Raw genomic sequence first — 15,723 nt, 5'->3', positions numbered from 1 at the left:
TTCCTTGGGTCCATTGTGTTGGGAAATCTGTGCACCTCCATGGCCTGAGAGACTGTCTTCTTCCCCAAATTGGGGATGTTTTCAACAGTTACCTCCTCAAAGACACTTTCTATCCCTTTTTCTCTCTCTTCTTCTTCAGGTACCCCTATAATGCATATATTGTTCCATTTGGATTGGTCACACAATTCTCTCAATATTCTGTCATTCCTAGAGATCCTTTTTTCTCTCTGTGCCTCAGCTTCTTTGTGTTCCTGTTCTCTAATTTCTATTCCATTTACAGTCTCTTCTACTGTGTCTAATATGCTTTAAATCTCTCCATTGTTATGTTTCATCTCAGATAATGCATTCCTTACTGATTGAATCTTGGACCTGAATTCGATCCTGAGTTCTTGAATATTTTTCTGTATCTCTATGAACATGTTTATGATTTTTATTTTGAAATCTCTTTTAGGAGGATTGATGAGTTCAGTTTCACTTGGCTCTTTTTCTGGTGTTTGTGGTATTTTTGCTAGAGCTAGGTTCCTTTGACTTTTCATATTTGTATGTGGTACCCTCTTGTACCCAGAGGCTGTATTATCTGTAGCTGCTCAGCCCCTGGAGCAGTGTTGGGGGTCATAGGGGAGCAGTGCTCGTGCCCTGTTCCATGAGGTCTGTTCTTTTCTCCAGGTGTATGCAGTCTGACAGTTTTCTTTCCTGTTGCTCTTTTAGAATTAGTTGTATTATCTATGTTTTTGTATTATATGTGGTTTGGGGAGGAGGCCTCTGTCTCACCTCTCATGCCACCATCTTTAATCCGTGTGTTGAGGTCAGGTATCTTTCTCAAGGTTAAATGAGATGGCTTGGATTCTAAGTCAGATATTTGATTTCTGAGTCTGAGTTTTTAAACTGTGTTAGCTGATGGTTGATAAGAAGGGAATGATAGAGAGATAGGAGTAAGGATAATCCCAATTCAATTTTAGCCTTTAAAACATGTAAAACATTTATCTTCCAGTTTCACACCATGTACAAAACTACTAACTCAAAAAGGATCAAATACCTAAATGTAAAAGGTAAAACTGAAAGCTCTCTGTTCAGTAGCCATTTAAAAAAAGCAAAAGCTGTGTATCTTAAATCATTGAATTGTATGGTATTGTGAATTATTTTTCAAAAGCTGTTATAAAAATATCTTTCAACCAACACGAAAGCGAAACAAGTAAAATATAATTATCTGGAAATAACAAGTTAGATGGTAAAAAAGAACCAAACTGTAAACTGGGAGATGATATATCAGTGTATAAGATGAACACAGTTGCCCTTAGATCTGATTGTTAAGCTTGTATGTTCCTGTCACTTGCTAAGTGTATAGAGTTCCTCAGGTTCTCTGCATTATAATATTATCTGTCTGTTTTGTTATTTTGAGGATTAAATGGGATAAAATATTATAAAACACTTAATGGAATGCTATGGAATGCTTGGCACATAGTAATTTGTCAGTAAATCTAAGGTCATTTAAGAGTAGCACCTCAACATAAAAGTAACCAGTTGGGTTTTCCACCAGGCCTTTCTGCCAATTATGTTTTTATTTTTAAAAATCTTTTTCTGTCCTTACTTTTTATTGGACTATAGTTATATAATATTTTGGTTTCAGATATACATGGTAGTGATTTGACAGTTACATACATTACTGAATGATCACAGTAAGTGTGGTTACCATCTTTCACTGTACCAAGATACTCCAGTATTACGGGCTATATTCCCTGTTCTGTACTTCCATCCTGTGACTAGTTTATAATGTGAAGTTTGTATCTCTTCATCCCTTTCACCAGTTTGACATATCCTCCTCCTACCTCCACTAGGGTAACCAACAATGTGTTTATAAGTCTATTTCTTTTTTGTTTGTTTTGTTTTTTATATTCCACATGTAAATGAAATCATATGGTATTTGTCTTCTTCTGTCTGATATTTCACTTAGTATATTTATTTCACCTCCGGTAATAGGTCCATCCATGTTGTCATAAATGGCAAGATTTCTTTCCTTTTTATGCCTGAATATCAATTGTATATATGTACTATATTTTCTTCAACCATTCATCTATTGATGGTTGCTGCCATATCTTGGCTTATTATAAAGAGTGTTGTAGTAAACATAGGGTGCATATATCTTTTCAAATTAATGATTTTGTTTACTTCATGTACATTCCCAGAATTGGAATTCCTGGGTTGTATGGCATTCTATTTTTAGTTTTTTGAGAAACTTCCATACTGCTTTCTATAGTTACTACACCAATTTTCACTCCCACCATCAGTGTACGAGGGTTCCCTTTCCTTCACATCCTCACCAACACTTGTTATTTCTTGTCTCATTGATTCTAGCCATTCTGACTAGTATGAGGTATCAACCTCATTGTGGTTTTGATTTGCATTTCCCCAATGTTTAATGATGTTGAACGTCTTTTCATGTGTTTGTTAGCCATCTGTATATCTTCTTTGGAAAAATTCCTGTTCAGGTCCACTGACCATTTTTTAATTTTTTTTTTAGCATTAAGTTGTATGAGTTCTTTATATATTTTATGTATTAGCCCCTTACGGGGCTAAAATTGTTTGCAATACATCATTTGCAAATAGATTCTCCCATAGAGTAGGTTGCTTTTTCATTTTGTTGATACTTTCTTTTGCTGTGCCGAGCTTTTTAGTTTGATGTCATCCCACTTGTTTATTTTTGCTTTTGTTTCCCTTGCCTGGGGAGACATATCCAGAAAAAAATTACTAATACTGATGTTCAAGAGTTTACTGCCTATGTTTTCTTCTAGTAGTTTTATAGTATCAGGTCTTACATTTTAATGTTTATCCATTTTGAGTTTATTTTTGTATATGGTGTAAACGATGATCCAATTTCATTCTTTTGTACATACTGTCCAGTTCTCCCAACACCATTATTGAAGAGACTTTCTTTTCCCCATCATATATTCCTGCCTCCTTTGTCATAGATTGACCATATAGGCATGGTTTATTTCTGGGCTCTCTATTCTGCTCCATTGATCTGTGTGTGTGTATGTGTGTTTTGTACCAGTACCATACCATGTTGGTTACTATAGATTTATAGAATAGTTTGAAATCTCTGAGTGGGATACCTCCAGCTTTGTTCTTCTTTTTCAAGATTGCTTTGTCTATTCAGGGTGTTTTGTGGTTCCATAAAAATTTTAGGATTATTTGCTCTAGTGAAAAAATGCAGTTGGTATTTTGATATGGATTTCATTGACTCTGTAGATTGCTTTGGGTAGAATGTTTGCCATTTTCATATTGAATTTACTTTTTAAAGCTTTACATGCTTATTACAGTAATTGTAGAAACTAAAAAAATAGAAAGAAATTGCATTTCAATAAAGTTGCTATTTTTTAAAATATTCAAATAGAAAAAAATCATCCAGTGTCTCTCCCCATTAAGACTGCTATTCCTGACATTTTTTCTTCCATTTTGTTTTTCATTGCATTCCTTGTTGGGATCATGCCACATGTTAGGTTTTATATATTTTTCTGTGTTTAAACTGAAAAAATATTTGTTATTACAAATGCTTCAGGAACATTTTCAGTGTTTCAGATTGTATAGAGCATTTCTCAAAATTTGGCCATTTATTCAGTTCAGTTTTTGTGTGCTTAAAGCTTTTTCTATATTTAATAGACTTTTCTAAGGATAGATTTTCCATTATTTGATGAAGAAATTTGAATGTATTGGGAGCTCTTTTTTCTTTTTTTCCCCTTGGCTTTCCAAGTTTTAACGTTTTTTATTTGGATTTCATAATATGTACATTTTCAGTTGGAAATTCCTTTAGTATTCCTGAATAATCAAGGTACAGTAGACCCTTCTGATAATGATATAGTCTACAACCACTAGTTAACAAAAGATCTTTTTCTTGGGCTGACAATGGATATATTACAGTTAGAAAAGAATTCTCACATACTTTTTTGAGTGGTTCTTTTCCTAGAATTATTTGTTATGAAGAATAAATGCTGCCAGGTTTCTTAGGAGAGAATCTTTCTTTCACATGTGGTTTCCACAATTGACAAAGCCTTTAGATGCTTAAAATGTTATATTTTAAAGCAGCATTTCAAGAGATATTCTCATACATAACCATTACATTTCAAAATTGTTTGGTTGAGGATTACCAGATGTTAGTAATGGAAGAGTGGGAGATGTTCTGGGAGAACATCTTCCCAGCCCCATAAGCTAATTTAGAGATGAGAACTTAAAAATTGTGCAGGTGTTGTCTGTCTGTTTGTTGTGGCCTCAAGCAAGAAAGCCTTTTTATAGGATTTTCTTAATTCTTCATCTGGTCTGGGGACACTATATTTTTGTAGTAGTCAAGGAGGGTTTGAAAGCAAAGGGATAGTGAGGTAGAAAAGAGAAAAAACCCTTTTCATCTGAGGAATGAGAGGGACATTGAACTTTTAATGTGAAAATTGCAGCTCTGCATTGGGGTCTTTGTATGCCAGTCCTGGACATGATTGCTATTTTTTAAGACTTTGCTCCTAGAAATCAAAAGAGTAGGTACTTCTGCTATGACCTTTATTACAAAGTATAGCTGCAGCTTAAAAGAGCTAAGGTGGATACCACATGTGAGGACAGTGATTGCTGGAGACCAGAAGTAGAGGAATGGTGACAAGAGAGGAGGAACCAAGGTTACGTAGAGGCCCTAAATCAAAAGCCCTTAGATAGGAAAGCTTTTTTCCAGTGCTTTCTAATGTTGGGTTTATTTTTTTAACCATCTAAATATGTTTTCACCTCCTTCTGTTATATTAGGATCCTGTTATATTCTGACTCCTATTTCTTTTATAGATCTCTATTGAATTGCTGAACAGACCTTTTTCCATCCTGCTTGCTTATCAAGGCACATTTTTTCCTTCCTTTGAAAATTTACCTATTTCTTTTCACTACTCAGCTACTGCTTCAGAGGGTATTTTTCCCATCTTTACTGAGTCTTATCCCCACACTTTGAAACAGGTATTTAAGTTATATTGTAGATTGATCTTAGAAGAGTCCGTGTTGGCCAAATCTTCTCTTGCTGTTCTTTATTGACTAACTTGAAGTTTGTGTGTAGAATATGATCTTTAAGTTATAATGTATATAGAGAGAGAATGTAAAAGGAAAAATACAACTTTAAAATGGTTATTCAACTAATTAAAAATCTTAATTGGCTGGAAAACATTCTGATTTGAAGAGAAAGAATCAAAAGCTGAGAAAATAGGAGATACTTGTTTCTGATGTTTCAAAAGGACAGATCTCAAGAGATTTTACCTTAGCACAGTGAAAAACTTAACCTTGTTAGAGCTGTCTAAAGATGACCTCTCAGTTAATATGAAACCTACTTATATTTGCATATTTTGATTTATATTTAGAAATACAATTTCACAAACCTATGTAGATATGGGGAAAATAAATTATACACATGCACATAAAATTCCTTCACAGCCCTTGAAATGAAGCATGAAAGTTTAAGTATAATCATTTTTATTTTTATTTGTATTAGTATGTAGTATATATAAGGAGTGAAGTCAGAGGCCTATTACTTACTATTTCTGAAACAATAACAGTATGTTTAGTAAAGGAGATCTTTCCCAGGCAGCCTGGGTGGATTATTTTACTTACAGTCATATAACTATTTGCTAGTTACAGATGAACATTTGCTTCATTTACCTAAAATAGTGTTTTGCCTTTAGGGAAGTGGCCATTTTCTTTTCCTTCCTTTCTTTCCTTTGCTTTAAATATACTAAACTATTGATAAATACTTGCTGCTATTTAGATTATATTTGAGGAAGACTTCTTACCAGATGTGTAGGGTATGACTTCGTTAGCTATTCTGAAACGCAGTAACCAAATATACAGTTAGTTATTCCACTGATGGGCTTCTGTGTATGTGCATTTCTCAACATGACAGCCAGACAACTCAAACTCTGTGTTTTTAAGTAAGCTCACTAGTAGATCTTCACAGTTCTAAAATCCATGTAGGTCAACATTTTGCAAAAACCTTGACAGATTATCTTCCCCTTCTAGTCTCCTTCTTACTTGTTTCTGTTACTTAATAGTTATAAACTAAATGTATACCTGAAAGACTGAAAATGGCATCCAGGGTAAATTTTTATGTTGTTTTATGACATTTAGAAGAGAAAATTGTTTAGAATCGAGTACCTTCCACTCAGAAAAAAAAAAAATTCTATTTGTAGTAGATATACTTAACTCCTAAGATCTTTCTTAGTCTTCACCAGTTCCTTGTCAGCTCATTACTTTGGGACACAGGAAGAGTCCAGGCATGGGTAGGATGAGTGCATGACAGAAATATTCTGATATGCTCTCTGCTTTAGACTAGTGAGCTGTAGGTTTCTTTTAACTCCTTGCTGCTTTCATCTTAATGAGTTTCCTGTCACCTCACTGTATTTTTTATTGCTGTTTCCTTGAGAAAGGTTTCTTTCCTTTCTTCACCCATCATGAACCAACATAAAATCTTAGCTTCAGTCTACCACAGTCTTATACCTGAAGCAAATACATACCTAATTTGAGAGCTTTAAAGTCTTTGTTAGGTTATACATTGGGATTTTATTTCTGTTACAAAGGAAACAAGATGGTGAGAATAGGTGAAAAAGTTTCCTTCAAGATGTTAGTGACAGCTCTTCGGGATGTAAAAGACTGATGAAAAATAACCAGCTACAGTGACTCTCTTGGTCATTACTTCACTAAAGTATGGACTTGGCAATGAGACAAGGGCAGAAGGCAGAGAATATAGGTTATTAGGAGAAGAATGGAATAGAGTAGTGGCCTTTGCTGTTTGCCCTCCTTCTCTTGTCCCATCTGATCACCAGTTCTCACAGGATGAGCCAGTGCTGATTGGGATGTGAGGAAGGTAACTGGCTGTATAGCAGTAAGATGGAGGAATCAAAGAATAGGATACCTGAATGACAGACAGCTGACTGGGCTGGTTGATACAGTCTCATCTATAATGGATATACCTAATATTGGAGGGGTACCTAAGTCATTTGTGGACTGCTTTAAAAATTTTTTTCTTCCCATCTTTTATCTATTTCAGCATATAACTGTCTCTCTGGCAGGACCTAAGGAAAAAGGAAACAGTATTAGGCAGACAAAACCTTGATCCACAATGATCCTGTTGGCCAGTAACTTTTCCTTTTGCTTTTCAATTATCATATAGTAAAATTGCCATTTTTTTTAGTTGGCATACAGTTATATGCATTTTAATACATGTGTAGATGCATGTAAGCATCCACCACAGTTAGGATACTGTGACACAGGATATTGTGTGGGAACAATTCCACCACCTCCAAAATTTCCTGGTGTTACCCTATTATGTTACACCCTCCCCATTCATAACGTCTTACAACACCAATTTGTTCTCCATCACCCTACTCTTTTTGAGAATGTCATTTAAGTGGAATAATGTAGTATGTTATCTTTTGAGACTGTCTTTTCACTCAATAGTAGTGCTTTTGTGATTCATCCAAGTTGTGTGTATAAAGAGTTTGTTCCTTTTTATTGCTGAGTATTCCATTACATGGATTTACCACAGTTGATCAGTTCATATTGAAGTTTGGTTAAAGGACATTTGGGTTTCCAGTTTTTAGAGATTATGAAAAAAATAACTTCTATGATCATTCCTTTACAGATTTTTTTATAAACATATATTTTCATTTTTCTAAGGTAAATACCTAGGAATGGGATTGCCTGTTCATATATGATAGTTGTATGTTGGACTTAATGAAAAACTGTAAAACTTTTCCAGAATGTACTGTGCTGTATTCCCACCAGTGGTGCATGAGAATCCCATTTGCTCAGTTTCCTCACCACCATTTGGTATTGGCAGTGTTTTTTATTTAAGCTATTCTAATAGATGTTTATTGCATCTTGACATTAATTTGCATTAACGTAGTCAACATCTTTTCATACAGTTATTTGCCGTGTATATATAGATGAAATTACATTCAAGTCTTCTTTAAAGTGGGCTGTTTCCTTACTGAGTTTTGAGACATCTCTATTCTGTATACAGTCCTTTGTTAGCTATGTGAGTTACAAATATTTTCTCTCAGTCTGAATTTGTCTTTTATTCTCTTGTGTTTCTCACAGACTGAAAGATTTTTTTAAAAGAAATCTAATATATCATTTTTCTTTTTTCTAGCTATGTAGAGATATAATTGACATAACATTGTGTATTTAAGATGTACAGCATGATAATCTGACACACATGTATGGTGTGAAATTATTACCACAATAAGATTAGTTAAAACATCCATCACTTCACAGTTACCTTTTTTTCTTGTGAGGTATTTTAGGTCTACTCTCTCAGCAGTTTCCAAGTATACAATACAATGTTGTTAACTGTAGTCACCATGCCATACATAATATCTCCAGAATGTATTCCTGTTATAATTGGAAGTTTGTGTTCTTTGACCATCTTCACCTATTTCTCCAAAGCACCTGCCTTTGGCAACCATGTATCCTGTTTCTGTGAGTTCGGTTTCTTTTTACATTCCACATTTAAGTATTTGTCTTCCTCTGTCTGATTTATTTCACTGAGCATAATGCCCTCCAGGTCCATCAGTGTTGTCATGAATGGCTTGATTTCCTTTTATGTGACTGGATAATATTTCATTGTGTGTGTGTATACACAGCGTTTTCTTTATCCATTCATTCATTAACAGGCACTTAGATTGTTTCCATGTTTTGGCTTTTGTAAATAATATGCTGCAGTGAACACAGATACAGATACTGTAAGCAGTAAAAAATTTTGCTGTTTGACAATATGAATCAAAATCCTGAAAATCTTTCCTATGTTCTGAGCAGGAGGCCCTCCTGCTCCAGGAATTTATCCTAAGGAAATATTTACATATGTGAGCAAATACTTATCTAAGAGAAGTTCCTAACAGCACTTTTTGAATAACAAAAAATTGGGAACTATTTGTCCAATAACAGCATTGCTTCCTTAATACACTTACACAGTGAGATACTATGCAGCTATAAAAATGATTTAGTAAGAGTTTTAAAGTATAGAAAGATATTAGAGATACAATAAGTAAATTAAGTTATAGCATACAAGTTATAGTGTATTTGGTTAAAATAATTTATAGTATGCAAGTTACAGGGTTTTTTTGGTTAAAAGTATATATAGAGAAAGGAAAAAGGGCTAGATAGAAGGAAATTGTTCAAATTAGTAACAATTATTATCTCTGGATGGTTGAATTCCATTTATTTTTCTTCAGTGAATACTTAATACTTTTACAATAAAGGAAACAATGCCAGTTAAAAGTAGTTTCTCAGAGTAAAGTTTTTATGGCCATATTCAAGTTTTCTCTGAATCACTGTATCTCAGCACTATATTTAAGTAGTCTCTTCAGACTACTAAAAACTGCGAAAATGAAAAATAAAGTTAAGAGTGAGTATATTAGCTTGGGCTACCAAAACAAAATACCATAAGCTGAGAGGCTTAAACATCAGAAATTAATTTTCTCATATTTCTAGAGACTGGAAGTCCAAGGTCAAGGTTGCCAGCAGGCTTAGTGTCTGGTAAGAGCTCCTCTGGGGCTGTGGATTGTTGCCTTCTCACGCTTGTGTCCAGCTGGTCTTTCCTCGGTGCATGCAAATGGGGAGAGTGCGTGCAAGCGAGGGAGGCTCTGGTGTCTCTTCTTACAAGGACACTAATCATATTGGATCAGGGCCCCATTCTTATGACCTCATTTAACCTTGATTCCTTCCTGATAGCTCTTATCTCCAAATAGAAGCACATTGCATTTTAGGGGTTCAACATAGGAATTTTAGGGAGACAAAGATATTCAGTCCATAACACCAGCCTTGTTGAATACAAAAAAATTGTGTCTATTCTAGATTCTCTATATTAGGCAGTGGTAATACGGACATGAAAAGGACATAGTTTCTCCACTTAGGTTGATTGTAGAAAACTAATTTAAAAGAAAAAAATGTCACTTTTAATGCTTCTACACAAGTATTATTACTCTTGATATTTGTGGAGAACAATCGTTCTTTTTTTCTGTGTGAAACAAAATTGTGTATATGTGTGTTTATTATATATGTGTATATTGGCTTTTGGTCAGATAAGCTTTGAAAGACAAAGGGAGGAGCATTCTTTAGCTTTGCTTTTGTGAATTAATTTTGTGAAGTATCTGGGGGTAGATGAGGCTTTGTTCCATTAGGTAGTACAGAAAATGTTGAGAAATTAGTTACTTTTTTTCCCTCTGAACATAGTATTTATGTTTTTATTTGAGGAAAGAGAGAAGCAAAAGAAATATGAGAGCTAGACCTTTAAAGACATGTAGGTCAACTTTTAGTCTCATAATTTTTTATTTGTAAATTTGCAAAATAATTCTCCCATTCATGTCTTAAAAATCTCATCATTCTTACTTCACAGTCCACTCTGTGTTACTTGGAACTTATAGTTTAGCTGACACGAAATTTTATCAAATTTAAATTTTGATAAATATAGAGTGTCACTGAGTTCAAGTTTTATTTTCAAACCAGTACTTGATTAATGATGCTGATTGTGGTTTAGCCACCAGCCAAGTTGGATATAGTGTTGTTATTACTTAGAAAGCTGCAAGGGCATAACCAGGACAAGTGTCCAGAGAAAATGAATTAAACCAAAAAAATAGGTTTATTGATGTAGCGAAGATTTTCCTCAAAAAACAATTTTGGAAATGGTGCCCCAAAAGATCAACACTGTAGAGAATGGCTCAAAGATGTGTATTTGAAAAAAAAATTATATAAAGTTTCTCTATGAAACATCTACAGAATAACTAAACTAAAGATTTTTCATATTCTTTCCTTTGATAATGGATATTGAGACTAGGATTGGGGACAGAAGAGATGGAAGTGAAAAAGGAGTAAATAATACAATAAGCTTGAGGGTATGGGGAGAAGACTGGGGAACAAAGGGATTTAAAAGGGAGAAATTAGAAGGCACCACATGTAGAAGAAAATAAATGATAATTGGAAAAAAAATGTGAAAAGATGAGAGGATTCTTTTGAGAATAAAATTCATAATAAAGAGAACACAAAATAAAAATTATAGAAACTATTTCCTAAGCATTCATCCCTTACGGACCAGGCACTGTGCCACACGTCCTCCCCTTCATACCCAGAACTGCTCTCTCAGGTAGGTGCTGTGTTCACAGACAGTGTGTGGAAGGTGGGATGGGCCCGGCATCATGAAGTGGTGGAGAAATGCTATCTTGCCACTCCAGCTTGAAGCTTGCCCTTGGCTTTTTTCTTACAAGTTGCTTGCCTGTTAACAGGGATTGTTGCTGTGTTATGCTTATTTGAAACTATTTTTTAAGTAGAAAGATGAGCAGGAGTAAAAGAAAAATCAGGTTTAACATGAAGTTCTGTATCAGACGCAAGCTTATCTTGACAAGGTTATTGACTGAAACTAGAGATAATTGATCAGACGTCCAGTTACCTTGGTCTCCTTGCCCAACTTACCCTGATCGAGGTTGTTTTAAAGAAACCTCCCAAAATGAAAGATGGGCTAATCACATTTCTTTACTGGTCAGCAGGACAATATACAAGATGATGATGTGGCATGCAGTTGCTATTAACTTTGGCAGATGCCTCTGCAATTCTTGTTCCATATTTTATTTTGAGTATTTTGTCAGGGAACCAACTAATTATCATTTATTTTTTTTCAAAAGTAATACTGTGTCAGTGAAACAAAATCTATTTTTAAAAAATTAGAGATAGGCTTTGGAAAAAGAAGAAAATGAATCATATCACTTTTTTCCTGAAAAAAAAAACATTAGGTCCTAGCCACAGCAATTAGACAAAACAAAGAAATACAAGGAATCCAGATTGATAAAGAAGAAGTTAAACTGTCACTATTTGAAGATGACATGATATTGTACATAAAAAACCCTTAAGACTCCACTCCAAAACTACTAGAACTGATATCGGAATACAGCAAAGTTGCAAGATACAAAATTAACACACAGAAATCTGTGGCTTTCCTATACACTAACAATGAACCAATAGAAAGAGAAATCAGGAAAACAATTCCATTCACAATTGCATCAAAAAGAATAAAGTACGTAGTAATAAACCTTACCAAGGAAGTGAAAGACCTATACCCTGAAAACTATAAGACACTCTTAAGAGAAATTAAAGAGGACACTAGCAAATGGAAACTCATCCCATCATCCCATCCTCTTGGCTAGGAAGAATTAATATCGTCAAAATGGCCATCCTGCCCAAAGCAATATACAGATTTGATGCAATCCGTATCAAATTACTAACAACATTCTTCAACAAACTGCAACAAATAGTTCAAAAATTCATATGGAAACACCAAAGACCCCGAATAGCCAAAGCAATCCTGAGAAGGAAGAATGAAGTGGGGTGGGGGGGTTCTCACTCTCCAAGTTCAAGCTCTACTACAAAGCCATAGTAATCAAGACAATTTGGTACTGGAATAAGAACAGAGCCACAGACCAGTGGAACAGAATAGAGACTCCAAACATTAACCCAAACATTTATGGTCAACTAATATACGATAAAAGAGCCATGGACATACAATGGGGAAATGACAGTCTCTTCAACAGATGGTGCTGGCAAAACTGGACAGCTATATGTAAGAGAATAACTGGATCACTGTCTAACCCCATACACAAGAGTAAATTCGAAATGGATCAAAGATCTGAATTTAAGTCATGAAACCATAAAACTCTTAGAAAAAAACAGGCAGAAATCTCTTGGACATAAACATGAGCAACTTCTTCTTGAAAATATCTCCCCGGGCAAGGAAAACAAAAGCAAAAATGAAGAAGTGGGACTACATCAAGCTGAAAACCTTCTATACAGCAAAGGACACCATCAGTAGAACAAAAAGGTATCCTACAGTATGGGAGAATATATTCATAAATGACAGATCCGATAAGGCTTGACATCCAAAATACATAAAGAGCTCATGTACCTCAACAAACAAAAAACAAATAATCCAATTAAAAAATGGGCAGAGGAGATGAGCAGACAGAATTTCTCCAAAGAAAAAATTCAGATGGCCAACAGAGACATGAAAAGATGCTCCACATCGCTAATTATCAAAGAAATGCAAATTAAAACCACAATGAGATATCACCTCACACCAGTAAGGATTGGCACCATCCAAAAGACAAACAACAACAAATGTTGGTAAGGTTGTGGAGAAAGGGGAACCTTCCTACACTGCTGGTTGGAATGTAAATTAGTTCAACCATTGTGGAAAGCAGTATGGAGGTTCCTCAAAATGCTTGAAATAGACATACCATGTGACCCAGGAGTTCCACTTCTAGGAATTTACCCTAAAAATGCAGCAGCCCAGTTTGAAAAAGACAGATGCACCCCTATGTTTATCACAGCACTATTTACAATAGCCAAGAAATGGAAGCAACCTAAGTGTCCATCAGCAGGTGAATGGATAAAGAAGATGTGGTACATATACACAATGGGATATTATTCAGCCATAAGAAGAAAACAAATCCTACCATTTGTAACAACATGGATGGAGCTAGAGGGTATTATGCTCAGTGAAATAAGCCAGGTGGAGAAAGTAGTTAAAAGTAGTTTCAAATGATTTCACTCATATGTGGAGTATAAGAATTAAGATAAACTGAAGGAACAAAACAGCAGCAGAATCACAGAACCCAAGAATGGACTAACAGTTACCAAAGGGAAAGGGATTGGGGAGAATGGGAGGGCAGGGAGGGATAAGCGCGGGGAAGAAGAAAAGGGGTATTATGATTAGCATATATAATGTCGAGGGGGCTTGGGGAGGGCTGTACAACACAGAGAAGACAAGTAGTGATTCTACAGCATCTTACTACGCTGAAGGACAGTGATTGTAATGGGGTTTGTGGGGGGAACTTGGTGAAGGGGGGACCCTAGTAAACATAATGTTCTTCATGTAATTGTAGATTAATGACAACAAAATAAAAAAAATACGGAAAGAAAAACATTAAAATCATTATAATGAAAATATGATTAATTACATTTCACAGAGAAATTATTGTCATTTCTATAATCTTGCTGCTGTATATGGACTTTAGAAGTGATTTTTTTTTCAAACCAAAATGTTTTTCCTTTTATTTTTTGATAAATCACTTTCTTTATTTTCTTTCCTGGAATATAGATAAGTTGTGGCCCTAGAGGACTTGAAAGTTATGTTCTGAATTATAACTCTGTTATAATCATAAAATAATTTCTGAAATTGATATTCTTCTAGTTATTCCTGTTCCTTTATAGTTCCTTATAGATGTGAATAAACTGAAATTCCTTCTTGATTGTCTGGGGTTTTGGCTTTAAATTATATTTCATGTGTATCAACGAGCAGGCTTGATTACTCATACTTTTTGTGAGACTCATAAACTTCATTTAAATATTAAACTTCTTACTACCCTCTCCACTGTTTTTTAAGGCTCCCATTCCAAAGAGTGCACTTATCCCAGTGATTCCTATCACCAAATCAACAGGCTCCCGGTTCCGCAATAGTGTGGAAGGACTGAATCAGGAAATTGAAATAATAATTAAAGAGACTGGGGAAAAGGAAGAACAACTTATAGTAAGTAATCGTGAGTCTTAAAATTATCCTTACACACTAGCTCTTCTGATTACTAAAAAATGTACAATTTTGTTTACCATATTACATTTCTTCCTTCTCATTGAGAGAGAATGAAAATTTATCTCTTTTTGAAAAACTTTTACCTTGGCAAGTGACTGCAAAGTTGTCATTTCTTCACATCTCCTAGAGACAAATGACGTGACTTAAATTTGGGTCCTTAAACAGGAACTATTTTTTGTTTATCTGTATTTAAAAATCACTAGGCAGATGATATATTTCTCATTTGCTATAATTCCATGTAACAAAAGTTAAGCTTACTAATCTATTGGGGAGGGAGGGATTTAACATTGAATACTTTCTAAGCATTAACCAGAAGTTCCTTACTGTTTGATGGTTGGCAATGTCATCATGAAGTGCAATTCTGCTAACCTGTAATGCACATAACAATGTGTGTTTTTCTAACTATAATGTACCTAGGAACGATTCATATGTAAGGCATTGAGGATGTTTCCTGTTTATATTTAAAACCTTGTCAGAGTATATTTAAGCTTTCATTCTTCAGGGAAAGAGGTATTGGGGAGTTTGAAGTAGTGTTTTGTTAATGCTTAACATTAAAGGTTGGTTTAGCTTACAGAAAACTGTTCTCCCCACACCCTCTCCTTCTCCTTCTCCTTACTGTGTGATGGTGGAAGCTTACCCTGATGTAATAAAGGAAAATGAACCATAGGTGTACAGGGAGCTGGTTTCCCTGATAAGCGAGACACATAAGCTTTCCTCTGAATATTCTCTTTGATTCTCTCCCATATAATTAGCACTACTGTAATTAACCCTTCCCTCATTTGGGAAGGTTTCTTTGGAAAAACTTGCAGGGAAAGTGGGCAGAGAGTGAAGGTAACAGGGTCTTGCCATCAAGAACCACTAGTTCACACAGTGGATAATCTTTTCCTCTGATATGGATCCTAGTGTTACACTGAAATTTCTCCTCTTCTACCATGGCTGTTCCTTATTTTAAAAGTAATATTTAGTACATGATAAGCAGTTCAGTGCAATTCATCATTCAGCAGGAATTGATCACCCACCTGTCGCATGCCAGGCCCAGGGAACACAACGTCTTTGCTGCTCAGCGTCCAGTGGGGTAGTCAGGT

The 15,723-nt window shown here is 35.0% G+C and overlaps 1 protein-coding gene across 2 annotated transcripts in view; it reads left to right on the top strand.

The window, feature by feature from the left end:
* FAM117B (family with sequence similarity 117 member B) overlaps positions 1-15,723 on the top strand; it is a 132,003-nt gene that overhangs the window by 94,012 nt on the left and 22,268 nt on the right. For both annotated transcript variants that reach the window (XM_037009190.2, XM_037009189.2), the window contains exon 5: positions 14,435-14,578. In XM_037009190.2, coding sequence (XP_036865085.2) covers positions 14,435-14,578 — 144 coding nt within the window. The remainder of the gene's footprint in view (positions 1-14,434; positions 14,579-15,723) is intronic.

This window comes from Manis javanica, chromosome 12, assembly GCF_040802235.1.
Source record: "Manis javanica isolate MJ-LG chromosome 12, MJ_LKY, whole genome shotgun sequence".
Classification (NCBI taxonomy): Eukaryota; Metazoa; Chordata; class Mammalia; order Pholidota; family Manidae; genus Manis; species Manis javanica.
This window is presented reverse-complemented; position numbering and strand designations above follow the sequence as displayed.